The following is a 27964-nucleotide window of genomic DNA, read 5'->3' as shown; positions in this document are numbered from 1 at the left end:
TGTTGTTATTCCTAGACATTTTGTCATTTGCATTGACGTATATCACAAAAGTATCTGTTTTGAAACAAATTCGTTATACAAGTGAGAAAAAAATACCGAATCATGTAGATTGTGTAAAATACAATTGCTATTTCTGTTTACAGTATTAAATGCTTGTTTCACATGATCTAGATTTTTTCTCCAATGCCTGGGGAGACTTGTGAGAATCTGAGCTCCATATTAGAGAGAAGAATTTCAGTGAACAGTGAAAAGTCTATGAAGAGAGAAAAACTGAGAGAACTGATATTTCCATCAAACTACAATCTCCTTCGCCATTTGCAGTATGCGACACATTTTCCAATACCTCAGGTAAGTAGACGGTTTTGTCTTTTTGAAGAGTCAAGGAAAGTTTCTGTTTATGTAATGCCCGTCTGGAAATAAATTCTATAAATAACAGCAACTGAAATCACAAACTACTTTAGCTGAATCAGGCTTCCTTCTCTCCCTCCGCTCATTTAATAAGTCACATTGGAATCAAAGAGATTGGAATTAGTAGTTTGGGTGTTTCCAATGAAACTTTCAGTGCAAGCCTTTGGAGAGTCTGTCCATTAGATGGAAATAACTCTATATAGCAGTGGTTTACAACCTTTTTATCAGCGGGGACCAGTCAACGCTTGACAATTTTACTGAGGCCCGGGGGGAGGGGTAGTCTTTTGCTGAGGGATGCTGCCTGAGTCCCTGCTCTACTTGCTTTCCCGCTGGTGCCCCTGACTTCCCGCTGCCCACTGGGGGGGTGCTGCCAGCAGCAGCTGCGCAGTTCCACGCCGAGGGGGAGCCCCAGCTATGGTGGCCGCTGGAGAGCACCAAAGGTGAGCCGGTGGCAGAGTGGCAGGGCATCCCCCGAGGCAGCAGCCGGGGAGTAGGACAAGGAGGATCCGCAGCCCGATACCAATTGATCCACGGACCGGTCCCGGTCCCCAGCCCTGGGGGCTGGGGACCACTGCTATATAGGATTGCGTTACTAGTCACAGCTAATTTAACCTGGATTAGGGCCTGAATCGTACTATGAACATTTATGAATTTATACATTGCCTACAAATCATGTAGTAACTTCTGCTCAAAGAGCCTTCTCTTTTTGCTTTCAGTGGGTGAAACAAGAAAATAATAAAATTGTTGTTGTTTTATTCCTTCTGTTCATGTTCATGTTTAGGAGTTACGTGCAAGTTAGGTTTCCTGGGCTGGGTATTTTCAAAAGCTAGCTGTGTTTACCTTGAGTGTACTAGCTAAATAATATTAAAATATACTGGATCAATAATATTAAAATCTAGCTTTCATTTGAAACCACCTCATTTTCATAGCAAAGCTAATAAAATGTTCTCCATGGAAGTATTCGTCAAAGCAGCTGTGAATTTCAGAGTTCAGTAATTATTACCTGAATGGATTTCTTTTTCCTCTTTCTGAAGCATAGTTATAAAATTAGAAATCAAACAAATAGATTTGAGTGGATACGAATCAGGAGGCTGATTACTATGAAGGTTTAAACCCAAAGCATGTAATTTTGTTCTTCAAGTTATTGTCTTATGGGATTTTTCTTATGCATGCGCATGTTATGATTCATTTGGCTCTAATCTGCAGGCAGGTTCTCACCTGGTCCCTCCTTCCCAAGATCTTTCCTTACAGTTACTTAAACCGTTTCTGAGCAGTACTGAAGCCATTGTGAGACAACCCCTACTAACAATGCTTCAGAAACAATAGCTTATGGTTAGGTGTTGTTGTTAGGTGCGAAGTCATGTCTGATCCATCGCGACCCCATGGACAATGGTCCTCCAGGCTTTCCTGTCCTCTACCATTCCCCGGAGTCCATTTAAGTTTGCAGTCCATTTAAGTTTGCAAGCTTATGGTAGAGGAAGACAAAAAGATATGGCACATTTAAACATCTCTGTTCAGAAGTAATCTCATTCTTCATACACTCAATAGATGACTTTGATATTGTGCACATTCAAATGATAAAACTCTGCAATGTTTCAAAAACTGGTATATACGTACGAACTCCAAACTCAGTGTGGTGAAGCAAGAAACATGCTGTGGTGAGGTTGTCACTTGCTATTAAATATGCAAGAAACTTGTGACATTTGTTATACACAGCAAATACAACCGGAAGTGAATATGTTATACTGTATGTGTGGGAAAGAAAGAAAGTACAGCTATTTCCCAAGAGCACTTGGAGTGATCAGAACGTGTTGTGGAGCAAAGGTGAGAGAACTGTGCCCAGAAATTAAGAAGAAATGTGTTTTTAATGTGCAGTAAACCGCACTTGGTCAACTGAAACTTCACACTGCTGTGTCTGTTCTTCATGTGTTCCTTGCTGTTCTTCTGCGAAAGCATTTTTCCCCTTATGTGATCCAAAATTCTTGCTCACCTGCAGTCTAAATGTCTTTGAAAGGTAAAAATACAAAACAGGGTCAAAGCAGAGGTTCGACACTCCAAACAGCAGGGTTGCTTCTTTTGCTTTGAAGAGGGATTGTTTGAAATAGCAGTCAGTGGTTATAGCTTTGCTTTGAGTCAGAGTGTATGGGATCCGAACAATGTGGTAAGGAACGAAGCACACAATGTAGCTTGCAGTGACCAACAGTATGTTCACCAATGCTTTTCTTACATTTCTGTAGTTCTCACTGTATTTGCTTCGATAGAGCAGTCTGATCACAAGGAAGTTAGAAATGAGCACTACAGCCGAGAAATTTAGAAATATCGCAGAACATATGAAATTGGTAAATACATGCCAGTCTCTTCCCATTTTGGTTTTGAACTCGATGCATCCCACCGTTGGCACTTCTTTAATTTCTTTGATTGGAATCATCATGTTTGGCATTGTGATGAGGAGAACCATTACCCAGACTACTGCTGATATCATCTTGGCAAATCCAGGTTCTTGAATACGATAGATCTTACATCTGTGTATTAACTGGAGACAACGGTCCATGCTCACAAAGGCCAAAAATATGATTGATACATACATGTTGATATAGATGAGGCAAGCTGTGACTTGACAGTGAAAGATTTTCAGTCTCCAGGGAGCGATTCCTAAATCGACAATGATTTTCACGGGTAAGGCCAGGGTCAACAAAAAATCTGCTGTGAGGAGGTTAGTTAAATAGATACTCATGCACTTGCGGTTCTGCTCTGTATGGATGAAGGTCCATAGGGCAAAGCAGCTCCCGATGAAACCAATAAGGAATATCAAGTAATAAAAATAAGTAAATGGCTCCATGGCGGTATAAACACTGCAGGCTGATACATTGTGGAGGGACATCTCAGGAACTTTATGGGAGAGACAAAATACGCGTCCTTGCCTAAGAGAAGAGAACCTATAGAGAATGAAAGAAAAATAAATCAAAACCAATAGCTAAAATGATTGTGCCCTTATAATTTTTATAACATGCATGGTTAGCATGAGACTATTTTCCTCGCTTCACCCACTGGAACTCTTTATTCTGGTGTGTTTCCTCTTAATGTTTAATAATTTGGAGGGTAAATCTATTACTCTGAGTCTGCATAAGTCTCAGCAATTTATTCATACAGAGATGCTTCTTATTTAGAGGGTCTGATCCACTGATATTAATGCTGAAAATGGCACATTGTGTTGTTTCTGAGTTTGTGTAAACTTGTATGCTACTGAAATTTAGCATTGGCAAATACAAAATGTGTTACTGTAAACCTTTACTGTCCCTAATATTTAGAAAGGCCTTCCAAGACTCTTGTGTGATACCATTTCCCTCTTTACTTTCAGTTCCTTTCTACCTTTCCCATGAAGGCTTTAGCACAACTTTGTCTCTCCCCCTTTCCCAATAAAACTGAACCCCAGCCAGTCAATTGTGTTTATTACTGTTGTTTTAACTGATTTGTGTTTTATTGTTTTGAAGTATGATTGGAAGTAATCTCTGGAGCTTGTGTACTTAGCATTTTAAATACATAAGTGCTTCCAAGTGAAATGAACCTCATGTATTTATCTCTAATTCCCTCAAAGTTGGTGTAGTGATTAAGAGTGGCAGCACCTAATCTGGAGAACCAGCTTTAATTTCTTACTTCTCCTCCATATGCAGCCAGCTGTGTGACCTCTTGGCCAGTCACAGTCCCTTTAGAGTTGTTCTCGCAGACCAGTTCTGTCAGAACTCTCAGCCCCACCTACCTCACAGGGTGGGGAGAGGAAAGGAAGGCCACTTTGAGACTCCTCTGGGCAGTGAAAAGTGGGGTATAAAAACCAACTCTTCTTGCCCCTCTTTTTGTTGTCTCTTATAAAAAGAATAAAAGATAGATTGACAGGGTTCCGATTTCAGAAGTTTACGATCTTGTATTGGAAAGAGTCCTCAAGTTGCAGCTGACTTATGGCAACCTGTAGTGTTTTCAAGGCAAGAGATCATAGAATCATAGAGTTGGTAGGGGCCATACAGGCCATCTAGTCCAACCCCCTGCTCAATGCAGGATCAGCCCTAAGCATCCTAAAGCAATGTAAAGAGATGTTCAGAGGTAGTTTTCCATTGCTTTCCTCTGTATTGGTGCTACATCCATAATATGCTGAAGCATGAACAAACGTTAGTATATATATTAACCAATGATTAAAACAACAGTTGTTAAATCAATAAGAACTCTGGCTCCAAAGTGGGGAAAGAAAGAACACTCTCACCAAGAGCTTGAGTGAACAAGAGGCATTGCCCAGAATTGCTAAGAATGGTAAAGGAGTAATTGCTAAGAACAGTACAAGGTGAACATTCCAGGGGAGGAAGTGTGTGCAGACACAGAAATGGCATTGGATGATTTTCAAAAACGGGCACCTAGTGTTGGGTCTCTGATGACTGAACTGATGGGCAGGATCATATGAAGAAAAATAGTCCTGTAGATACCTTGGTGTTAAGTGTAAGGCTCTGAAGGTCAGCACCAGCAGGTGCACAGAAATATACCCAGAAGCAAACCAGAAACTAGCAAAGTTCTTTGAGAACAGGAAAAATATGCCAGTTGTATTATTACTGCTGAGCCTGCTGTACAAACTTTTAGTGGATTATAAATTTTGAAATTAGGATAGAAAATGGATTAATATACAAAAATGACATAGAATAATTTATTGATGCTCAATTTATTGTAAGTTTGTTTATTTATTATACATTCAAAGACCCGCAAGTCATAAAATTCAACTTCAAAGATTTTATTGTAAGTTAAATCTGTTTCAGTGCTGTTTTGGTAGCAGTCATTGTTAGAACATGAATGTTGACGAAGTGGTGCATATTTTTAAAACATTTCTAAGAAATGTTAACAGGGTAGTCTGCCCCAGACGATAAACACTGAGGTTTTGGCTTCCTATAATCATATTGTATCACCCAGATCTACAGGACACAGAATTGAGCAACTTCTGATGAAAGGAAACTGACATCTAGATTAAATGTTTGAATTGTAAATTTTGGCAAAATTATATTCATCACTATGACAAGTAGGTTACAGAGGTTTACACAAACTTTTAATTTAAATAGAAGCCTTTTAAAGGACAGAGTGTTCTGTAATATGTGCAAATATTGGATCGACACACATACCACCATTCTGAGAGCAAGGAATTATGGTAGAATCAAAATGTGGGATTAAATAAGTCAAATGTTATAAAAGCAACAACTACAGAACTAGAGACCACTTCAGAAGGAAATTATTACCCTTACCAACCTGGTTCAGTGGCACACCTCTGTGTACCCTGAATTGCCTCTTGCTGTCCTTGTAGGGGGGGAGTGTGGGCTGAACTAGATTTGTCATTGGTCAGTGTTATGCAGTGCCTTTGATAATAAAATAGCAGTTCCCCATATAATTCTAGTACCGTGGATTTCTGCTCACATTCTTCTGCCATCCTGCTTTCTTTTATGCATATGTATTTCCTTCTGCCAAAGTTGCGATGAGCAAACATTAACAAAAGGGCAACCAAATTTAACCAAAGAGTTGTTTTTTATATTCCACTTTTCTCTGTCCTAAAAAGTCCTAGAGCGGTATATAATCACCTTCCTCTCCCCACAAAAGTCCCTTTGTGAGGTAAATGGAGCTGAGAGAGTTCTGAGAGAAATGTGATTGTCCCAGGGTAACCCAGCAGGCTTCATGTGAAGGAGTGGGAAATCAAACCCAGTGCTCTGCATTTGAGCACCAATCTTAACCATTACGCCATACTGGTCTCATTTCCAGGATGTGAAAACTGACTTTCAATCATAGCATTTTCCACAGGAAACAGTAAAAACAAAACACACAAATACCTCTGTAAAGTTAACACAATTTGTGTTAGTGTTTTAATCAGTCAATTCAAAACTCAAAATTTTTTTTTTGTTGGAACAGGAAAACTTTAATTTGGTTATAAAGTGCTAGAATCTCGTGGGCCTTCTGGGAGGGGTGTGTAAGAGTTCCACAAAACCCAAATGTATTGAGTAAATATCAGGTACGTTCTCTACCAGAGTGGAGTTTAGCAGCAGATTGTTAGACCGATGTCTTCTGTGGTTGTGGTGGTGAGGCTACTGGTGAATCTATATTCTCTTTAGATTTTAATACTGTTCATAGAGACTGTGTCATAATACATGTAATATGTTTGATTTTTGTAGCAACAAACTAACACATTCTCCACTGGAATGTGGAAAGCAGATTATACATTTGTTCCATTATGGGACTGTGTTGTATCCCAATTGCATGGAATAGGTTCATGTGGTAGCATAATTTTCCATTAATTTATTTACAATATTTGTTACTCCTCAGTCCTATTAGTAGTCTATATAAGATATTTTAAAACAATAAAATCCACAATCACATTTTGCACAATCCCTTCTTTTAAAATTTAGGCTTTAATTTTTCAGAGGGCTAATGGTAGTTTGAAGCAGTAAGGTCAATTTTCATAGGAATGTTAGTCATATACATGTTAGTCATATACATATACAGTGAACATACAATATGCTTAAAATGTTTGACCTACAACTGGATGAAAACATCCTCAGATGAGATAATCCCATATTCTTTGTGCAGTTTGCTTTGTAATCGGAAGACTATAAAGGAACTGCTTATGGTTGTTTCTGTTGAAACACACACACACATGCACAATCACTAATACTATGAAGAAAAAACTAGAAGAGTTGGTTTTTACACAAACTTTCACTACCCAAAGTAGTCTCAAGGAGGCTTACAATCGCCTTCCATTCTTCTCCCCACAATAGGCACCCTGTGAGGTAGATGGGGCTGAGAGACAGAACTGCTGTGTGAGAACAGCTCTAACAGGACTGTGACGGGCCCAAGATCACCCAGCTCCTCAAGTTAGAGGCCGTTATACTATGATCACTCAGTTACCAGAACTGAATCCTTGATAACATTTTACAATGACCACCATACTTCCGGCAGTTCTACTTCACAAGATTTTCAAGGCAAGAAATGAGCAAGGACGGCTTACTATACACAACACCCCAGTGTTTCTTGGTGGTTTCCTGTCCAACTACTAAACATAGAATCATAGAGTTGGAAGGGGCCATACAGGCCATCTAGTCCAACCTCCTGCACAAAGCAGTCTACAGCATCCAACGATTGCTTAAGGACTGCTAGTGAGCTCACCACCTCCTTAGTTGGCCAATTCCACTGTTGAACTACTTTGACTGTGAAAAATGTTTTCCTGATATCTAGCCAATATTGTTCTACATCTCATTTAAAGCCATTATTTTGGGCCCTCTCCTCTGCTGCCATTACATTGCCTCTAGTTTGCACTGATCCCAACGTGGTAAATGTTTCAAAAAGAATGAGAAGTTGCATACCTGCCGTATTAGCTGCAGTAGTGTCAGAAACATCGAGCGAGTCAGTTAAATGCTGCTAGCTTATTGCCCAGTGATTTGCTCCTTTTTCCTTTTCAGAATGTTGGTTAATTTTTTCTAGCTTTCTTCTTTGTTGACGTTATATGAAAGAGGGGGGGAAAAACCCTTGTGGTTTTAAATGTGCTGGTTGACGTAAATGAAACTAGAAATGAAAGATGTGTGCTTCCTAAACAGTTAAGAAGGGCTCAAGAAATGTATTTGTGAAGTAGTTTTTTTAATAAAACGGCGTGGGGAAGACAGAAGAGGGAGCATAGTACCTTAATTAATTTTTATTGTATGTTTTAGTAATGGATGCTAATTATGTAATTGGGATTTGTATTTGTTATCTTTTACTTTGAGTTTTGCCTGTTGTGGGAAAGGTGGGATGTATAAATGTTGCAAATTCAAAAAAACAAGTCCTTATTTTTATACAATCAAATTAGGATGTTGATAGGTGTGCATTTACAAGAAATAGAAAGGGTATTAGGATTCCTCTCTGGGATACTTCAAATGAATTTAGGTGGTTTAGTTAGTTTGTTCAGGCTCTTTTAATACAGTGTAAGCTGTATAGGATGAAGGAAGAGATTATTTACTATCAGTTTATGGAGTGATTACATATATATCAAGAACTCTGTTATCCTAGTTCATGTGACCAGTTGATGAAGCTAATGATAATGTTCTAACTTAGTTAAACTTTGGATTTAACATTTTTAATACTTGAGATTGCATAAACTGTGCCACTATTTTGGTGTCGCTGTTCTCTTTGTTTCTGGTTCTGTAATAGGCAAGAGAACCAAATAGGAATTGACTTGGCTGTAACTTTTAACAAAAAATCTGCTAGATGGATAAGGATGCTGTGAAACTCCAGACGTATGGACCAGACCTCAATATTGATGATACTGCCACAGATCGTACAGCACTCTTTCTGTAGGGGCCATCCCATCCAGATTTAGATCTAATATGGTGCCAGATGCTTAGTTCCTCTTCATAGGCATGCCTTAAGTCACCCTGTTTTGAATGACCTGAAGCCGCAGGTGTTCCAAAGGATTTCCCTAGCCAGCTTTGGCCTACAGCTCCTCACAGAAGTGCCTCATAGTGTAATCCTATGAAAAATTACTCCAGCCCATTGAAATCACTATTTTTAGACTGGAGTATTTCTGCATGGGATTGTACATTCAGAATATTTTTTTTTACAATAATGAATCATGTTTTCCTTCTTTAGCCACTACAGCTCTTTCACACAACATAACCACTTTCGTGTGGCTTACCTCCCACTCTTCCAGAAGTTCTTTGAGCCCTCTGAGAAATTCCACCTTTTCAGAAAAACTGATACTATTCCTGGGTGAGTAATTATCACACATGCCAGGTGTACCACTGACTTCCTGTGTCTTCCTTAACCTTATGATGGATGTCTTGGTTGATGAAGCACTTGCTTTCCCATTCAGTGTTCTAGGCCAGCAGGTATAAAAGGTCATAGCCATCTCCTAACATATTCCTAACTTCCCCTCCAACTCTAAACATAACAGTATGAATATGGTAGTTCCATTTTTCTCTCATGACTGGTAGGAGGGGCTTTCAAGGGTGTGTGTGGGGAATGGGAGCTTTGTATTAGTGGTGCTGAGGGAGGAAGTGATGGAAGTTATTTGGTGGGATTAGTTGCTCTACTTACTCCTCTGCTTTTTAAAAAAGTACTCCACTTTTTACTACCCAAAGGAGTTGCAAAGTGGCTTACAATCACTTTTTTGTCCTCTCCCTACAACAGATGCCTGAGGTATGTGGGGCTGAGTGAGCCCTGAAATGTGACTGGACCAAAGTCATCCAGCTGGCTGCATGTGGAGGAGGAGGAGGAGGAGGAGGAGGAGGAGGAGTGGGGAATCAAATCCAGTTTTCCAGATTAGAGGCAGCTGTTCTTTAACCACTACACCAAGCTGGCACCAGCTTTGACTGGGAGCCATGAAAGCTAAACAGAAAAACTGAAATACAGAATAAAATTATGATTGTTTCCAGCAAAGCTCTACACACATTACTCATGTACCTTTTTTTACTTGTAAGGGCAATTCAAGTGGAATATGACTCACCTAAATTAGACACACATGAATGTGATTCACCTAAAACCAAGTGTCAGACTACCCCCTTTTCAAAGATAATTGGTTCACTTTTACCTCCATGATAAGCTTCTGATTACTGCAAATTTCACTTGGATGTATACTAGAAAAAGCCACAATCCTGTGGAAGTTTAATAACCCACTTTAGTCAGAACATAGCAGCTTTATCTGGAGAATAAGAGTGATTTTATAATAAGTTTAGCCTCCAGCTGGCTCCTTTTTAGCAGTGAGGTAAAAAAAGAAAAGAAACGGCCACCACTGAAGCATGTCTTTAATGAAATGCTGGTGAGGCAAAAGAACTTATCCATATGACTTTGCCTATGTTCACCATCATACATTTACTGTTATCCAAGCAGGAAAGTCATGTGTGTGGCCTGGTAAGGAATGTTTGCCCCAGGTAGAAGCTCACGTTAACCAGCACTCTGGATGTGTGCAACATTGCACATAAAAGGGTATTTTGCCTCATTGTGTAGCATTGCCAACATACAGACGGCACCTAGAGATCTCCCCCTATTACAATGGATCACAAGATGACCAAGATTAGTCACTCTGGAGGAAATGACTGATTTAGAGGGTGGACTCTGTGGTGTTATACACTGCAGATGTCTCACCCTTCCTAGGCTTCACCTGTAAAATCTCCAGGTATTTCCCAAGCCAGAGCTGGCAATCCTGCCTATCAGCCTTAATCAGGCCTGAGTCTGCACCTCTAAAGGAGAACTGATAGCTGGTGTCTTTGGACACCTGAAACCAATTCACACGAGGTTATTTTTCATTTAATTTTATGTAAGCTGTTGCATGGAGACTGGATCTTCCAACTTGAATTCAGCTTGTGGTACAGAATTTTATTTGAAGGTGGATGAGCTTTGGAAAGGATGGTCAAGCAGAATGAAAAAGCTTTCTAGTGGAGAAGCTCAGAAATTCCTCTGTCTGACAAACTAATAGCACTTCTTCAATTAAAATCAGTAAACAGGTTTACTAATGATTTGAGCTAAAAAGATGCCAATTTTATTCCATCTGACACAAATTCAGGTACATAGTTATGCCAATTTTTTTCACATTTGTACCTGTTTTGAATAACAAAAATCTGAAAACTAAGTAAAATAGTCAGTGTATTGACATAAAAGTCTTATAGGCAGTCTGTTTTATTTAAGTCTGGTTTCAGGCATGTGAAATTATGCCCATGTATCTGGGATATGACTGTAGAAAATGTATGTTTTCTAAACAATGTGATGTACACCGATCTAAATTTCAGACATTTTTTGTGATCCAATGAACACTAATTTGTTTTGTACTGGTAGGAACTATATCCTGTGTTGAACTATATTCTGTATTGAACTGCATTCTCTCTTTCCATATGACAAGCAAAAGAAAAATGGGTGCGGTTTTAAAAATAATTCAAATTAGGGGTCATTTAATGATCTAGGAACACAAGGTGTTCTAATCATACGAAGACTTGACCTTTATTCTGGATGGGAACCTGATATGTATATAATGATCCTGTTACTGCTACAGGCCCTGTTCCCTTTCATCCATGGAAATGTGTGATTGATTCCACCCTGGTACTTAAAAAGCTTGAAAAAAGAGAGGAGTGTTGGGTGCTCTGCTTCTTGGACAGGCAATGGAGTGCCACAGCAACATATAATCACTGGTCATGGCCAATTAGCAGGATCACAAGACCTCAATATTACAGCAGTTATGCTGGCTTTCCAAGAGTCTTCTGAGGCTAATTCAAGCTGTTGTGTTTTTTTACCTTTAAAGCCCTATATGGCCTATAGTGCTGAGGTATCTAAAAGATCTGCTTGTGTACCTACCTGGAAACTAAGATCATGTGGAAGGTCCTCTTCACTGTCCCATTGACCAAAGAAGCTTGTCTGGTGGGTACACAACAGAGGCCTTTTCAGTGGAAGCCCAATAATTCTGGCACAACCTCTACAGCAGGGGTAGTCAACCTGTGGTCCTCCAGATATTCATGGACTAAAAGGTAAAGGTAAAGGTATCCCCTGTGCAAGCACCGTGTCATGTCTGACCCTTGGAATGACGCCCTCTAGTGTTTTCATGGCAGACTCAATACGGGGTGGTTTGCCAGTGCCTTCCCCAGTCGTTAACGTTTACCCCCCCAGCAAGCTGGGTACTCATTTTACCGACCTCGGAAGGATGGAAGGCTGACTCAACCTTGAGCTGGCAGCTGGGATTGAACTCCCAGCCTCATGGGCAAAGCTTTCAGATGGCTGCTTTACCACTCTGCACCACAAGAGGTTCTTATTCATGGACTAGGGAACTGTAAATGCTTCTTACCAAAACAGGAGATCACTGAAGCACAACCCCAGGACCTCAACCTGCAGCAAAACCTTGTCCCCATATCCACTCAGGTAATTCTATGACTCCCCAAAATCAGCAGCACCATCTTTGGCTCATCCACTTGCATGTAATCTGGTATGCCATCATGGGCCAACTGTGCACTTTAGCTATCCATGTTGGACAGATAGGTCAGTCCCTATCTGCCGGAATCAATAAATATGATGTACCATTAAAAAATCACAATACTGGGAAGCCAGTGGGTGAACATTTTAATCTTCCTGACATACTGTTGCAGGTCCGAAACTCACTTTTCTACAAAATCTTTAAACATAGTATACAATGTGAAAATGCTGAATTCATCAAGAAATTAAACACCCTGTCATCCTGATTCAAACCAAGACTCATTTCTTCGCCCATTGTAATTTTGATAACCCAATGGGGCCCACTTTAATGGACAGTTCTTAGCATATTAGATTATACTATAACCCTTTGATATCAGTTAGTTTTTCCCTGCTTCAAACTTTCATCTTAATTAATCTACCCTACTTTATTGCATTTCTGTGTATTTTACTGCATGAGAGATTTTTGAACATCTGAGCTCTCTCATCATTTGTAATGTAATCTAAATTATGATATAGAGACTCACACCTGATTTAGGATACCAGGACTTTCCTTTACCAAACTATTTCTGTCCCCTTTCTTTCTATAATGTTCTGGATAAATATGATGGAAATGGTTTTCTTTCTGTTGCATCTGAAGAAGCGAGCTCTGACTCATGAAAGCTCATGCTATTTTAGTCTTTAAGGTGCAACTGGAATTCTGTTTTGTAGTACTACAACAATCATTCTTGGACATAGAACATGCAGTGGAAGTGGGAAAACTGGGCAGTGTAAGAGCAATAGAATGATTCAGTTGAGACAGATGTGTGATTGTTCGCTGAATCCGCATTCGCGAATCTGCTGCACCATGCATTTGTTCCCTTAAACTGGTTCAGCATACCCCAGTTTTGACAGTATATTTTGCTTCCAACGTTCATGAAATTGCAGTTTCGCAAACTGCATTTGATCTTCTTGATCTGGAGTTTTCTAGTTCCTCAGATGTCTTCACCTTGAGGTGTAGTTTCTGGTACAGCCTTTCCTTGAAAGGTTGGCAAAGGAATACATAAATAACAGGATCAAGGCACACATTTGCAGCAGATAGTATTAGACTGAATTCCTTCAGGTAGAACAGAGGTTTTTTTGACTGGCAGCTGTATTGGGGTGAAGTTTGACTTAATGTATATGGGATTCTGCAAATATGATAGGGAACAAAACAGATGATAAACACAAGCATAATAGTGAAAATATTCCGATTGGCTTTCTTCCTTGCCACTGTAGAGTTTCTTTTGAATTTTCTGTGGGAAATGTATATTTTCCTTGCAATAGAACTGTAGCAGGCTATTAATATAGCGAATACAGTCCAAAAAATTCCCAGGCAGATATAGTTTGAAGCCTTGTGCCACTGTAATCCCAAATTACCCTTGAGCTTCATACAGCTTCCTGAAATTTCTTTGGTAGGTGTTTCATCAGTTAAAATCATATTGGGAAGTGACACAAGAATTTGCAACGCCCAAGCTAATAGGCAGAGTATTTTGCTGCAACGAACTTTGTGAACAGAGGTCACATGCTGTGGTTTCACAACTTTGGAGCATCTGTCAAAGCCTATGAGCCCAAACAGAATGATACTGATATACATGTTTAGATAAAAAAGAACAGCTGAGAAACGGCAGACAACGACATTGAACTGCCAAGGGCCAAGTTTTGTGTCAGCAAGGATTTTGAATGGGAAAGTTAAACTCATGATGAGGTCAGCTATGACAATGTTCTTGAGATAGACGACAAAGGTGGTTTTGCTCGGGACATGTAGGAAAACCCAGGCCGCTATTCCATTGAGTAGGATCCCTCCAAGAAAGATGAAACTGTATATGACTGGGATGGCTTGTCTTGTTATTATTGCACTGTAGTTGCAGTGGCTTCCTAAACTGGTATTGTTAGAGTTCAACATTCTTAGTTCATTTTCAGTTCCTACAAGCAGAGAAAAAAATTCAGTAAAAGGAAAAATTGCTTCTCTATTCTCTTTGGTTAGACGTTTGATCTATATTGTAGAATCATTCTAAAATGGCAATTCTGAGCATTGGAGCAAATACATGTATAACTTGCAGCAAGTACATTTACATCATGAATAATTTCCACAAGAGTAACCCTTGTGACCTTTGACTAACATCCTAGAGAGAAGCATTTGGAGCTTCCCAGAGAAATATTTTTGGTGAATGGCAGCTTAGATGTGCTATAGCTGCATGATCCCCCCTTGGGTGTCAAGACACTGTTTTCCAGATCTGCATTACTCATGGTGTTCCAATACTCAGGATCCCATCTTGTCTACAAAATCATTTGTTTTATAGGTAGGGGTACAAAATGTTCTTTCTTTTGCATCATTCTTTACACATATTCCCTCTAAGCGAATTTCCAAAATTACATGAATTCACATGTAATTCACATGTAATGGAATTTACATTCACACGTAAATATTTACATTTGCAATCCGAAATGAATTTGTAAATGTCAATATTTATTGGTCTGTGTACTTATTTCTTAGACTCATGCAGGTTTGCTGGCAAGGCATGTGGTTTGCAGAGGAGGGGGGGAATCCTGGGTTTAATCCTTTGCTTCTCCAGTTAGGGCAGCTCAGATAGACCTGAGACCACAAAAAACCACTTCTAGTTACAGCAGACAGTACAGAGTTAGATGGACAAAGGATTTAATGTGATATGCTGCAGTTTGTGTGATCATAAGTTATTGTCTTGTCTGTAAATTTTAATGTGTTCCTGGTTTTGGATAGCGACAAACAAACATCTCGATGTGGGAATTAGTTCTTAGAAGGAATATGAATGTGTTGAGTGTGACCAAGACATATCCAGAATTAAAATAACTGACTGTCATTATGTGCAAGAGAGTGAGAAAGGAATCAGAAGATAGAATTCAATGAGACCTGAGCATGCTGGAAAAATGGACAAATAAGAACAAGATGCAATTCAATAAGGATAAGTAGAATTCTACATCTGGGTCATAAAAATGAGAAGCATAGATACTGGATAGGAGATACTATATTTTGGGCACTGCAAATGAAGAAAGATGTAGAAAAACGGGAGCGTGTCCAGAGGAGGGCTACGGTGATGGTGAGGGGTTTGGAGACCAAGTCATATGAGGAAAGGTTGAGGGAGCTTGGTCTGTTTAGCCTGGAGAGAAGACAACTAAGATGTGATATGATAACCATCTTCAAATACTGGAAGGGCTGTCATATAGAAGATGGAGCACAGTTGTTTTCTGTTGCCCCAGAGGGTCAGACCAGAACCAATGGAATGAAATTAATTCAAAAGAAAGAAATTCCTGACAGAGCGCTTCCTCAATAAAACAGGCCTTCTCAGGAGGTGGCGAGTTCTTCTTCTTTGGAAGTTTTTAAGCAGAAGCTAGATAGTCATCTGACAGAAATGCTGATTTTATGAACCTAGGCAGATTGTGAGTGGGTGGGCAGGTAGTTGTGAGTTTCTACATTGTGCAGGGGGTTGGACTAGATGACCTTGGAGATCCCTTCTAACTCTAAGATTCTATACCGCATTGGTCAGACAGCACATACAGCACTGTGTGCAGTTTGCAGTTCTGGAGGCCTCAATTCAAAAAGGACATAGGCAAAATTGAGGGGGAGCAGATGAGAGTGGTGAGCTCCCTCTCACTTGACAGTCTTCAGGTAGTGGCTGTACAGATACTTATCCTAGATGTTTTAGGTTGATTTTGCATTGAGTAGGGGGTTGGACTAGATGGCCTCTATGGACACTTTCAACTCTATGATTCTATACAAATTAGAGAAAGAAGGATAGGATTGCTGAGACTCCCACTCCTGTGCAATACCCTGCAAGTAGAAGGTAGAGAGAGTAATGCTAAACTACTGAAGTACTTCCTTTTTCATTCCTTTCCTCCATACTGTTAGAAGACAAAATAGCTGGAATAAAACCAGAACAGGTTTTTGCATCTCCTGGCATGAAGACCACCCCTTATTCCCTAATCGACTTTCTATCTTTATCAACGCTACGTTTTTAACACTAATTTTCCCACCACCACTTCTTTTACCTCGAACCTCCCCCAGAGATTCAGTTTCTGCATCTACAGTTTGTGTGTGTGTGTCTTTGTGTGAAGAAGAAGCAGGACAACAGCAGAAATTTCATTTGCAGCCCTAACTCTTGCTGCTTATTTTGAGGGAGATACTTCTTTGCAGATGTAAAGATAACTAGGAATGAGGAAGTTTGGTTTTTGAAGTGCAGAAGCACAGGACATCCGGTGACGCTGTTTATATCGACGTTCTTCTTCCGCTGTGGTCTGTAATGCAATTGCCAACATGATAACTATGGGCCTTATAGACTGATTTGCATGTTTTTTTTTAAGTGGAGGGTTCAGCTGCTTTGTGGCAGTGCCTGTGCAATAAGAGAAGGTGATTTAAGTTGTGTTTATGGCAGATCTCTATGTATCTTACGCGCCGTATATGGTTCATGCATCATTTGTTGACTTGTTGACTTGTTTAAAGGAATTGTGGAAATTAGACCTTGGTGTGTGACAGGCTTTCTTAGAAGAGTTGCAAGGGGCTATATAGGCCATTTAGTCTAAACCTGATCAGTGCAGGAAATTCAGTGCTCCCCCCCCTCCCCCGGAGCTGGCTGCCTCTTCTTAAAGACCACAAGTGAAGGCAGGTTAATCCCTTCTCCCTAAGTAATTGGTTTCAGGATATTGGCTGGTTCTCATGAGACATCAGCAGAAAGTGCTGATTGTCACAGTTTTTTCCTGCATCCCATTCCACCTAGCCAAAACCTAGGAAAATTCATTTTGTGAGTTGCAGGGCCTGAGTGGCCTAGTAAGAACCAAAGAAGAGCTCTGCTGGATTACACTGGTGGTCACATGAACACAAGAAGCTGTCTTATACTGAGTCAGACCATCAATCCTTCAAGATTCACATTGCCTATTCATACTGACGGTGGCTCTCCAGGGTCTTGGGCTGAGGTCTTCCACATTACTGCCTGGTCCTTTTACCTGAAGATGCCAGGGATTGAACTTTGGGCCTTTTGCATGCAAAGCAAACTAGAGGCTCTTTCACTGAGCCACGGTCCATTTAGTACAGCATTCTGCCTCACATAGCAGCTACCTGGTTACTCCAGAGGGTAGGGTATGAAAAAGGCTGCTGGGAGGGGGGAAGTGGTGATGAATATGGGAGAGACCAATGATCTTTTACATCTGTGGATTGCGGAATCAACCCTATTATGTTCCAATTTTGATTCTATTTTTATAGTTCTAGTGCAGCGTCCTTGATTTATGTGATGGCTTTTGTTGTGTTTGTTTTGTTTGTATACATTTATTGTTCTAAACAAGGTGATAATCCACCTTGAACATGAGGATCAAGAGAGCAGGAAATAATTATTTTGAATAGATAGTTTTATTCAGATGGACCTGTCACAGTATGGAACCTATTTCTAGTATCTCATCTAGGGCCGCATGAAACCTGGAGCTAACCTTGCAAAAAAAAAAAAAATCTGTAAGGCAGTTGAAATTGACTACATTGCATTGTTTACCTATACCTCTATTATGCATTCTGCTTGGCTATGTACCTATAAAGGATTCTTTTAAAGAAGGCATGCTTTTGCTATTCTAAGTTATTTGGTGTGGACAAGAAGGAAAAAAGTAGTCTCAAGCATATCAAGAATGATTTTGTTCTTCTTATAGCTTCCTATGGAAGAATTTCTAATATGCTTGAGACTTTTGAGTCAGTTTTGTAAAAAGTTTCAGATACCTTGCCATCCATACAGAAAATCAGCTTTTCCCTTGACAAGAACTTATCATTCACTTCCTTCACATCCTTAAAACTGTTAAGCTCTCAAGTAGTAGAAGAAACAAGGAGTAGATTTGGGTGTTAGGAAATTTGGAGAAATTTAATTTTGCAGTCTGCTTATTGGATTAAGTTTTTCCCCAGGGCACTTCTGATAAACCATCTGAGATTTGTTCTTGACATTTTCTGTCCCTACATCACTGTGGGGAGAAATTAATAAAAAGTAGGGAAGAGAGGGACTATACATTTTCTTGGCCTTTGGTACTTCTCTTTCAAAGGTTACCAGCTTTAATGGAAGATCTTCTTTACAGAATCCATAAGTGTAGATGAGTTGATGATGATGATAATAATTCAAAGGATAATTTGCTGCAGAGGCTTAGGATGGTTAGCAATCTCAATACAACTAATTCTCAGCCTGTCAGTATAGCAATTTCTCAAATCTATGGATACTTAAATCTGGAAATTATAGCCATGACTATACTATATGTCCCAGGCTTGCAGAAGAATCTAATATCTTAAGAAAGGGGAATTAATCCTCTACTAAGCAATTTAAGCAGTGCCGGTAGCTTTAAGAATAAAATGCCTCTAGTGGCAGTTACTAGGCAACCCCACAGTATTGCCACACTTCTAGCAGTTATCTTTATCAGTAAACAGGTTGGCATTTTCCAGAGATGCTTTGATTTTTAAAGGAAAATTAATTGGGGCCAGACCTGGCAAGTTGCTTCTATGTGACTTGCATGACTCACCCAGAATTGGCTGCTTGCTACAGTTCAAGAGCAGCCACACTCACATATAGAAGCCAGCGTGGTAGAGTGGTCAGAGTTGCACAGTAGGATCTGGGAGGAGCTGTGGAAGCTCACTGTGGGTGATTTTGGGCCAGTAACACAGCCCTCACAGGATTCTTGTGACAATAACATGAAAGAGAGGAGAACTGTATAATCTGTGCTGCTTGAGATTTCCACTGTGATGCAAGGCAGGGTAGAGGGGAAGTTAGAAAATCTGAAGGCAGGGGACAAATAAAAGTAGGTTGTCTGATAGATGGGAAGTAAAGAAGGAAACAGGAAAAGGAGAGAGGCTTTGGGGGCTTTCAGGGAAAGGGAAAGAAGGAATAGTGAAGGAGTAGAAAGAGACCCCTTCTTAAAAGTTACACACCCTTCAGTTTCACTTGTCCTATAAAACTGTCATCTTGCATTACTTACTATCACTTGGTTGAACAAATAATGTGTTCCCTTATTTTGGGACCATTGAACTTTACTTCCTTTACTTTTTGTTATACTTTTGATGCCATTAGTGGTCTGGAGAATCTACATGTATCACATTTTTAAGTGTCAAATGTTGAAAAGTACTGTTGAAGTACTGTTGAATAATCAGTGCTCTTTTGGAAGGACCAAGATGCGAAGAGCAGTGAGGAGAAAATATGATGCATATGGTATGGTGTTATCCTAGTTTTGGCAACCTGAGAGCTAAGGAGATTTCAGAAATATTATACTGAACACTATTACAGTTCTTTGTGTTTATGGAAACCAATGAAAATAGTTTTACGTGCCAACAATTTTCCTTTACTTCTGGCATCTTCAAAGAATTACTTTCCCTCAGCTGGGTCTTGAAGGTTTTGAAAGTGAAATTATATTATAAATGTGCGTTACATATTTTTGTTTAATATAAACTGGAAATGGAAATAACTGTAGCAAATAGTGGCATTTAACAAGAAAGAAACGCATTACTTTGTTAAGAAAAAAAAAGCTCAAACTGTGCTGTGTCTACCTTGGAATATGTGTTTGTACCTATTTAATGAGAGTGCCATCAAGTCACAGCTGACTTCTGGCAATCCTGTTGAGTTTTCAGGGCAAGAGATATTTAGAGGTAGTTTGCCTTTGCATACATTCATGTGAAGGATCAAGGGGGTGGCAGGTTACAGCGGATGAGTGATAGGGTTGTGAGTGTCCTGCATATTGCAGGGGGTTGGACTAGATGACCCAGGAGGTCCCTTCCAACTCTATTATTCTATGATTCTATGTCACAACCGTGGTATTCCAAAGACTTCCCTTCCAAAATCTCACCAGTGTCAAATTTAGCTAGTCTGGGCTATCCAGGTTAGGGGGAAATGGAAGTAAATGCACTGAATTCAGTAGGATTTATCTTATTTATGTGTGTAGGATCTTTCTGTAAATTTGCCTGTACTTGTCCCGAGAGGGATAACGGTCAACTGTATTTCTTAAAACAGTTGAATTCTTCTCCCTTAATAAGCTTGCACAAATTCTGCCTCCCCTCGCTCATCCAATACCAATCATTTGTTTCTTAGCTGAATGTGCAGAGAACTTTATAAGTAGTAAAATGCATAATATAACCAGCTGCTGATTGAGAGAATCCTTAGATTGTGCTAGTACTTCTAGCATTACAGAGCATTAGACACTAATCTGCAGAACAGGGTTTGATTCTCCACTCCTCCACATTCATCCAGCTGGGTGACCTTGGACCAGTCACAGTTCTCTTGGAGTTATTCCCACAGAACAGTTCTCTTAGGGCTGCCTCAACTCTACCTACCTCACAGGGTGTCTGTTGAAGGGAGAGGAAGGGAAAGGTGTTTGTAAGTCGCTTTGGGACTCCTTCAGGTAGCAAAAAGCAGGGTATTACAAAATCAACTCTTCTTCTGCAGAGACATTGAGATAAATAGACTAATTGCCCTCTCCTTAAAGCTATACTACCTGAGAAGCATGAGGAGGAAGCAGCAGCTTTCCCCTCCCAAATTGCATAGATCCCCCCATTCAGTGCATGGGGGCAGCCAGTCATTCCAGGGTTTGGCTGGTGGGTGAAAAAGGATTCATCATGCCCTGTATAACTTCTACTAGTTAGCTGCCATCATGACACCGATGTTCTCAGTTTCTTGACTGAGGCTATTGTTAGATTCCTTCTAGGACTTGTTGGTCCTGATGTTAATTTTTAAAGAGCTAAATTTCTAGTCTTACAATTCTGATGCTTGTGACAGTGAGAAAGTCACACAAACATTCCTGTGTGGTACTTTGGTGCAACCCCTCCCCTGCCTAACCTAAAAACTGTTGGAGGATTAAAACAAATACTGATTTTTATTTGAGAAGCCTGCTAATCCTTTAAAAATACTTGCTTAGAATTCTACCATGTATCCCTCTAAATCCAGTGAATAGTTGTGAATTAATGTTTGGTCATACAAAAAGACTAGTGCAACGATGAAGCGTTTTCCCCAAAACAAAATAATTAATATCAGAACAGGCACATTTTAAAAGACAGGTTAGATTTCCTGCTGCTAATTTAGATCAGCAGAGAGAGAAACTTAATAGACGACCAAGTGTGAACTCATTATGGAAAGTCTGCCAATGGGGGGTGGGGTGGGGAAAAAAACAACAACAATGCTTATTTCAAATGCAGCATTTACTTACCAACAGATCGCCGGAGCCTTCAAGGTATCAGCCATTGAAATGGCCTTCAAATTCACGCAGAAGAAATGCTTGCCACTATTCCTGCATCACCCTTTAAAGACCGGGGATTTGCTATGTTAGCTCCCAAACTGGACTTTTTAAAAACCCATTGTGAGTACAGTCCTGCAGCTGCTATGTATGGATTGAATGTCAAATGGGCAGCTTCTGTGTACTTCCACAAGGGGCAGTTCTGAACTGCTTGCAAGAGTGACAAATTTGCAATCCTTGGCGAAAGAATAAGTGTTCTGAAGCTCAAATCTTAAAAAAAAAAGAAAAAAGAAAAACCTCCAAGGGAAAAAAAAGAGCCGTAGCTATTATAGTAACATGGGAAGTGTACTGAAAAATGGTTCACAAGACTTCAGCTGCAGTCACTGCGAGCTCTCTGGACAATAATATAATGATTTTGCAGGGGTGGGAAGAGGAATGAGTTTTCCTTGGCTGTCTGAGTAGCCAATTGCCCCCTGCTTGCTGCCTTCAAGGCTTTTGACCTAAGTAATGATTGGCTGCAGCCACTGATTTGGACAATAACCTCTTTTTCTAAATCAAGCCATTCCTGTTTATTTTCTGGTCAATAAAATTATGGTTTCTCTCTCTATATATATTTAGACTCTCCTCCCAAGAGTACAAAGCAAAGGAAGTACCCCATTTTATCCTTTTGAGGTAGATTGGGGGGGGGGAACTGTGAGGGTCTGAAGCAACAGAACGACGTTCTTAAAAATAGGATTATTTATTTATTTGATGTCTTCACTGCCCCTCCCAGCATAGCCAATAATACAATATGCACTCATTAATAAAATACAATATAAATCTCCAATATTAAAACCGGAGTTATGCATTTAAAACAACCAGTCCGCAAGTTTTTAATCCAAATATTAATATTCCAGTGCTGTCTTGTATCCATCCCAGAATGCAGGGGAGTAGTCGTAAGGAGGAGAGCCCAGAAGATGCACTATTTGGTACGTTTGTTACTTCTGGTGTTCATTGGCCCCAACCAAAAGCTCTGTGTTGCAAGCCCTGCGGAACTGGGTCAACTCCAATTGGCATGGAATAGCAAAACTTTACACAGGAAGTTCTAGGGGAAATGGCTTGGTCACCCTAAAACTATTTCTCAGTAAAATAGGAATCTGCAGTGAGTGTGGGAAGAGTTTGTAGGTGATATTTCTGAGAAATTGCAGCCCATGACACAATTCCAATAAAGTTTTGTTGATATCACCAGGGCTTTAATGAGATTCGACTAAAACATATCTCAAGGAATCGCTTTCTTCTTAGTGGACAAAAAAAAGATAGAAGTTAAAGGCTCGCACAAGAAGACTCATGAAGCTGTTTTATACTGAATCAAACCATCTGTCCAAGCAGAGGTCTTTTGCATCCCCTCCCAACTGATTCTTTTAGCTGGAGATGCTAGAGCAGGAATCTCCATGGAAACCAGGGGGTCCGCAGGTTACTCCTCCTACCTTAGTGGACTGATCCACTGGCTGGGGAACTAACCACTTCCATTTCCCCTCTCCCAAGTGTGAGTTATTTCATGGTTTATGTGCCTGCATGCCTATTCCATAAACCACCTTGTCTCTCCCCCCCCCCCCCACAGTCATCCTGTGTTAATGCAGGCGGCGATGCCACTTCTGGGGGCATGGCAGGGATGTATGGCCAGCTGACATCACTTCCAGAGCTCCTTGAAACCTAGATAATTATTTCAGGGGCTCCTCCACCATCAAAAGGTTGAAAAAGGCTGTGATGGACAGTGAACGTGGGACCTTCTGCATGGGGATAAATGCTGTGTAGAACCCCCCCCCCCTTGAAATGATGATGCCAACAATACAAACTTGGTATTGCTTCTTACTAACCATTGTCATATGACAGTGAAGTATTCATTTGAGAGGTGTGATGTGGAAGCAATACATTAAGTGAAAGCAGCAGGAAAAGAGAAGGACCTAACCTGAGGTAGGTTGACCTGTACAAGTATATAGGGCTATTGACAGTAGGGCATTTTGGAGGACATTAATTCATAGGCTTGCCTGAGTCAGCCGAAATGCTGTCTGAAGCTCTGACCATGAGGCTGGGAGTTCGATCCCAGCTGCCGGCTCAAGGTTGACTCAGCCTTCCATCCTTCCGTGGTCGGTAAAATGAGTACCCAGCTTGCTGGGGGGTAAACGGTAATGACTGGGGAAGGCACTGGCAAACCACCCCATATTGAGTCTGCCATGAAAACGCTAGAGGGCGTCACCCCAAGGGTCAGACATGACCTGGTGCTTGCACAGGGGATACCTTTACATATATATATCTGGCCACTGTAAGATGGAGACCTAGATTTGGCAAAGCCCCCTCCTCCCCGACAGAATGTATTTAATGGGATTTGTTTGGGATGGGGCAAATAAAAGATTATCAAGATGCCTGAGCAGGAAGAGTAATGACTCATTGTGTCATCACATTTTTCTGTGGAATTACTTTTTTGTGTGAGAAATGAAGGAGACTCTGTGTATAGTAATGCTGACAGTTTCCAGTTAACTTAACCCCCCCTCCAAGATGTGACTTTGCTTCTTTCCTCTGGGTTCCATCTTTTCCTAGAATCTTAATTACCTGATCCTTAAAGGTAAAGGTAAAGGTATCCCCTGTGCAAGCACCGAGTCATGTCTGACCCTTGGGGTGACGCCCTCCAGCGTTTTCATGGCAGACTCAATACGGGGTGGTTTGCCAGTGCCTTCCCCAGTCATGACCGTTTACCCCCCAGCAAGCTGGGTACTCATTTTACCAACCTCGGAAGGATGGAAGGCTGAGTCAACCTTGAGCCGGCTGCTGGGATTGAACTCCCAGCCTTATGGGCAAAGTTTTCAGACGGCTGCCTTACCACTCTGCGCCACAAGAGGCTCTTTTTACCTGATCCTTATCCACTGCTAAAATAAAGCATAAGTACCAGTGGTTTTAGTTACCAGTGTTGGTACATCTCTTATTCCTCTCTTCTAGGTGTTCTTTTTATGTGCTGTCAAAATTTATATTGTAAGCTCCTCAAGGCATGGATTTTCCCCTAAGTCTTGGAAGTAGACATAGTCAGTGGTTGGAATGAGAGACCCTGTTCATTTGTGAAGCAAACTGGGTGACACTGGAACAGTCATGCATTCACGGCCTCCTTTCTTGCAGAGTTGTGAGGGCATAATTGTGTATATCATCCTGAATTTCTTGGATGAGGAACAGTACAAAAATGTGATTGATTAGGAAAGTCAGGTAGCTGCCACCAAAAGCTGCAGTTTAGGTATATAGTGTATCAGGATGCCTGCAGTGTGTTTGGACTCACACTGAGTACAGAATTTTAGTGGGAGAACAACGGATGGATATATCGCTTACTGGCTATTGTTCATCTAGATCTCCTATGCGATAGTTTAAAGGATATTCAAACTACCTGGAAGGGAAGAAGACTGTGAGCATGGGTGCTCTGCTTTGGTACTCCACTGAAAGTAGAGGTGATGTGGAGATATCCTTTTGTGTTGAGTGACTTGGTTAAGATGTGTGGCAAAAACCATGATTTAATGAAGCTAGTTTTGGTTAGTGTTATCCATGCAGGACATTAATTGTGGTTTGTTTGTGCTGCCCTGATTTGGATGTCCAGGCTAGCCTGATCTCATCAGGTATTAGAAGCTACATAGGGGCAGCTCTAGCCAGTGTGGTGTAGCGGTTAAGAGCGGCAGCTTCTAATCTGGTGAGCTGGGTTTAATTCCCTGCTCCTCCACATGCAACCAGCTGTATCACAGCACTGATAGAGCTGTTCTGACCAAGCAGTAATATCAGGGCTCTCTTAGCCCCACCTACCTCACAGAGTGTCTGTTGTGGGGAGAGGAAAGGAAAGGCGATTGTAAGCCGCTTTGAGACTCCTTCAGGCAGTGAAAAGCAGAGTATAAAAACCAACTCTTCTTCTAGCTGGTACTTGGATGAGAGATTATCAAGGCATTAAAGGGTTGCTACGCAGAGGCAGGCAATGGCAAACCTTGTCTTTTTGTCTCTCGTCTAGATACCCTACAGCAGGGGTGGGCAAACTGTGGCCCTCCAGATGTCCCTGGACTACAAGTCCCATGAGCCCCTGACAGCGAATGCAGGATCAGAACAAGTCAGCTGACCCTTGATGGCACTCTCCTCCGCTGCCAGTTAGGGTTTGTCGGACTAGGAGCTGGAATACTGTTTGGAGTTGGTTTATTAAACACAGTCAGTCATAAATATGGTTTTGTTTGACATGTATGCAGATGTCCTAGCTCATTCTCCACTGCAGCACTTACACGTTCCCTGGCTAAACAGGGAATGCCTCTGAACATCAAGGGCTGGAGGTGTGACTGTCTCATGGCCTGTAGGCATTGTGCGTGTGTGTTTGTGTTGGGGCATTCTGGTTTATTCTGGACTGGTGAGCTGGGAGGGGGGTTGTAGGAGGGTATTATTATTATTATTATTATTATTATTTAGATTTATAGCCCGCCACTCCCCTAAGGGTTGTGGTGAGTAACAGCATATAAAACTCTGTGATAAAAACCCCTAATACATAAAAACCATCCTAATATATAACACATCAACCAACCCAACACGGCGACATTACCCAAGGAGGAGACTAGGGATGTGCCTGAAGGACTGCAGAAGAGGGGGACCCAATCACACCAAGTGACGCTGGCCTCAGCCATAAGCCTGGTGGAAGAGCTCTGATTTGGAGGCCCTGCAGAAAGCTGGTAAATCCCCCAGAGCCCGCAGTTCTTATGCTGCCCAAGGGACTATCCTATTGTATTATTTATGTTTTATTGGGGTTTTACTGTAACCCGCCAAGAGCTGGCTTGATCCAGAAGTGGCGGTCAATAAATCAAATAATAAATTAAAAAAATCAACAGATGCCTGGCCACCTTTTCACTACCCAAAGGAGTTTTAATGCAGTTTACAAATACCTTTTCCTTCCTCTCCCCGGTACTGTGGCTTTTGCGGCCCGCCACTGGGCCGCGGACTGGGGGTTGATGATCCCTGCTTTAATGCTTTCCTTAATTATTTCTTCAGATTATGGACTTCTGCTTTAGGTCAGTTGATGATGGTAAAGACAGAGTTGTTCTAAAGTGCTAGATAATGAACTTATGCTAAAATAATGCAGCAGCGTTCTCTTAACAATGTTGCTGGAGTCAGGGACTGTAGTTAGGTCCAGAATGTGTAGCCTTATGTGGAGATTAAAGGAAAATGTACAAAGTAAACATTTTGAGATAATTGCAACAAAGTCATTTTTGTTAAGGAAAAAGACAGCAGAGCATTGCTTCCACAGACTCCGCCAACAAACAGTGAGATTTCTCATGTCTGGCTGTGTCATGATACAGCTGTTAGAAATGTGTTTTGGGTGGATATTTCTGATTGTTGGCAGCTCTTTAAGCAAAGGGATTGATCCTGGAAGGGTTTAGCTGCTCGGCTTTTTAACATCCAAATTCACTCATGGATGTAATTCTGTTAAACTTAATGTCTAACCTTACTGGGATTCTGAGTTCATGCATGAGAACCTGATTGCAGAAGAGACTCAACTTACAGTTGGATATTTGTATGTATATTTGTAGCTAAGGCTACAAAACAGCAGTAACATAAAACAATAAAATCTCTCAGTTTTCCTGCCACTGCCCTTCTCCTGCTTTCCAGCAACATCTCCCTCCATTATCCTATCATCCCTTGGGCCTGTGGTCACATCCCCAATTGTATTTCAATGGAAAAATCTTTGTTGGAAGTAAATCCCATTTTAATCAGCGCTATCTAATGGCGCTCTAAAACATTGCACCATTCAACTAAAAGAAGAAAATATTATTATATTGTATGCGTGAGACTTTAAAGTTATTCTTGTTTTCTTCTAAACTGCCTTTTGCTAAAAGAGTCTTCCTCCAGTGAAGGAAGATTTCCTCGATCAGAGGAAAACTTTCCCTTAGAAGAAGAGAGTTTCTGGATCCACCCCTTGTATCTTATTCTATGGGGCAACATGCTGGGCTGTTGAAGTCAACCAAAAACAATTTGGAGATTTAATTCTTCTGAATATTATTATGATAGGAAAAGGTAAAAATTGATCCTTTTATGGGACTTAAATCCTGAAGAGAGTTATTTTCTTCATTCATGTTAGTACTAGTAAGTTAATAAGAAATGTCAGGATATATGAATAACCAAGTAATCTTTTGCTACCTTCTGGTTGTGCAATTTAACTGCAATTAATAAAAATAATTAAGTTTCTGTATTTAGACCATGCAATTTTCAGAGCTGCTGATCTACCAGCTTTTTGTTTAGACTCGCATTAAGACTAGAATAGAAGCCTCTTGCTTTGAACTGCCTCGTTTTAATGCTCCCTACTAAAATAATACTATAAATAAGTTTGGAGTCATGGGTGAATAGTCATCCATGTACTAATTTC

General features: G+C 40.6%; 3 protein-coding genes across 8 annotated transcripts in view; 1 reads left to right on the top strand and 2 right to left on the bottom strand.

Moving 5' to 3' along the window:
• MED12L (mediator complex subunit 12L) overlaps positions 1-27964 on the top strand; it is a 201831-nt gene that overhangs the window by 48373 nt on the left and 125494 nt on the right. For all 6 annotated transcript variants that reach the window (XM_077348672.1, XM_077348671.1, XM_077348670.1 and 3 more), the window contains one exon: positions 172-348. In XM_077348672.1, coding sequence (XP_077204787.1) covers positions 172-348 — 177 coding nt within the window. The remainder of the gene's footprint in view (positions 1-171; positions 349-27964) is intronic.
• Positions 343-7947, bottom strand: GPR171 (G protein-coupled receptor 171). Its single transcript, XM_077348678.1, has 2 exons — positions 7782-7947; positions 343-3344 (listed from the first exon to the last, which is right to left on the bottom strand). Exon 2 carries the CDS (start codon positions 3287-3289, stop codon positions 2273-2275), a length of 1017 nt encoding a protein of 338 aa, XP_077204793.1. The 5' UTR covers positions 3290-3344; positions 7782-7947; the 3' UTR covers positions 343-2272.
• Positions 12473-21938, bottom strand: P2RY14 (purinergic receptor P2Y14). The gene is made up of 2 exons (XM_077348679.1): positions 21538-21938; positions 12473-14283 (listed from the first exon to the last, which is right to left on the bottom strand). The coding sequence occupies exon 2, from the start codon at positions 14261-14263 to the stop codon at positions 13253-13255; it is 1011 nt and encodes a 336-aa protein (XP_077204794.1). The 5' UTR covers positions 14264-14283; positions 21538-21938; the 3' UTR covers positions 12473-13252.

The sequence above is a fragment of the Paroedura picta genome, chromosome 8 (assembly GCF_049243985.1).
Source record: "Paroedura picta isolate Pp20150507F chromosome 8, Ppicta_v3.0, whole genome shotgun sequence".
Classification (NCBI taxonomy): domain Eukaryota; kingdom Metazoa; phylum Chordata; class Lepidosauria; order Squamata; family Gekkonidae; genus Paroedura; species Paroedura picta.
Note: the sequence above shows the minus strand (reverse complement) of the source record. Positions and strands in the feature narration are given on the sequence as shown.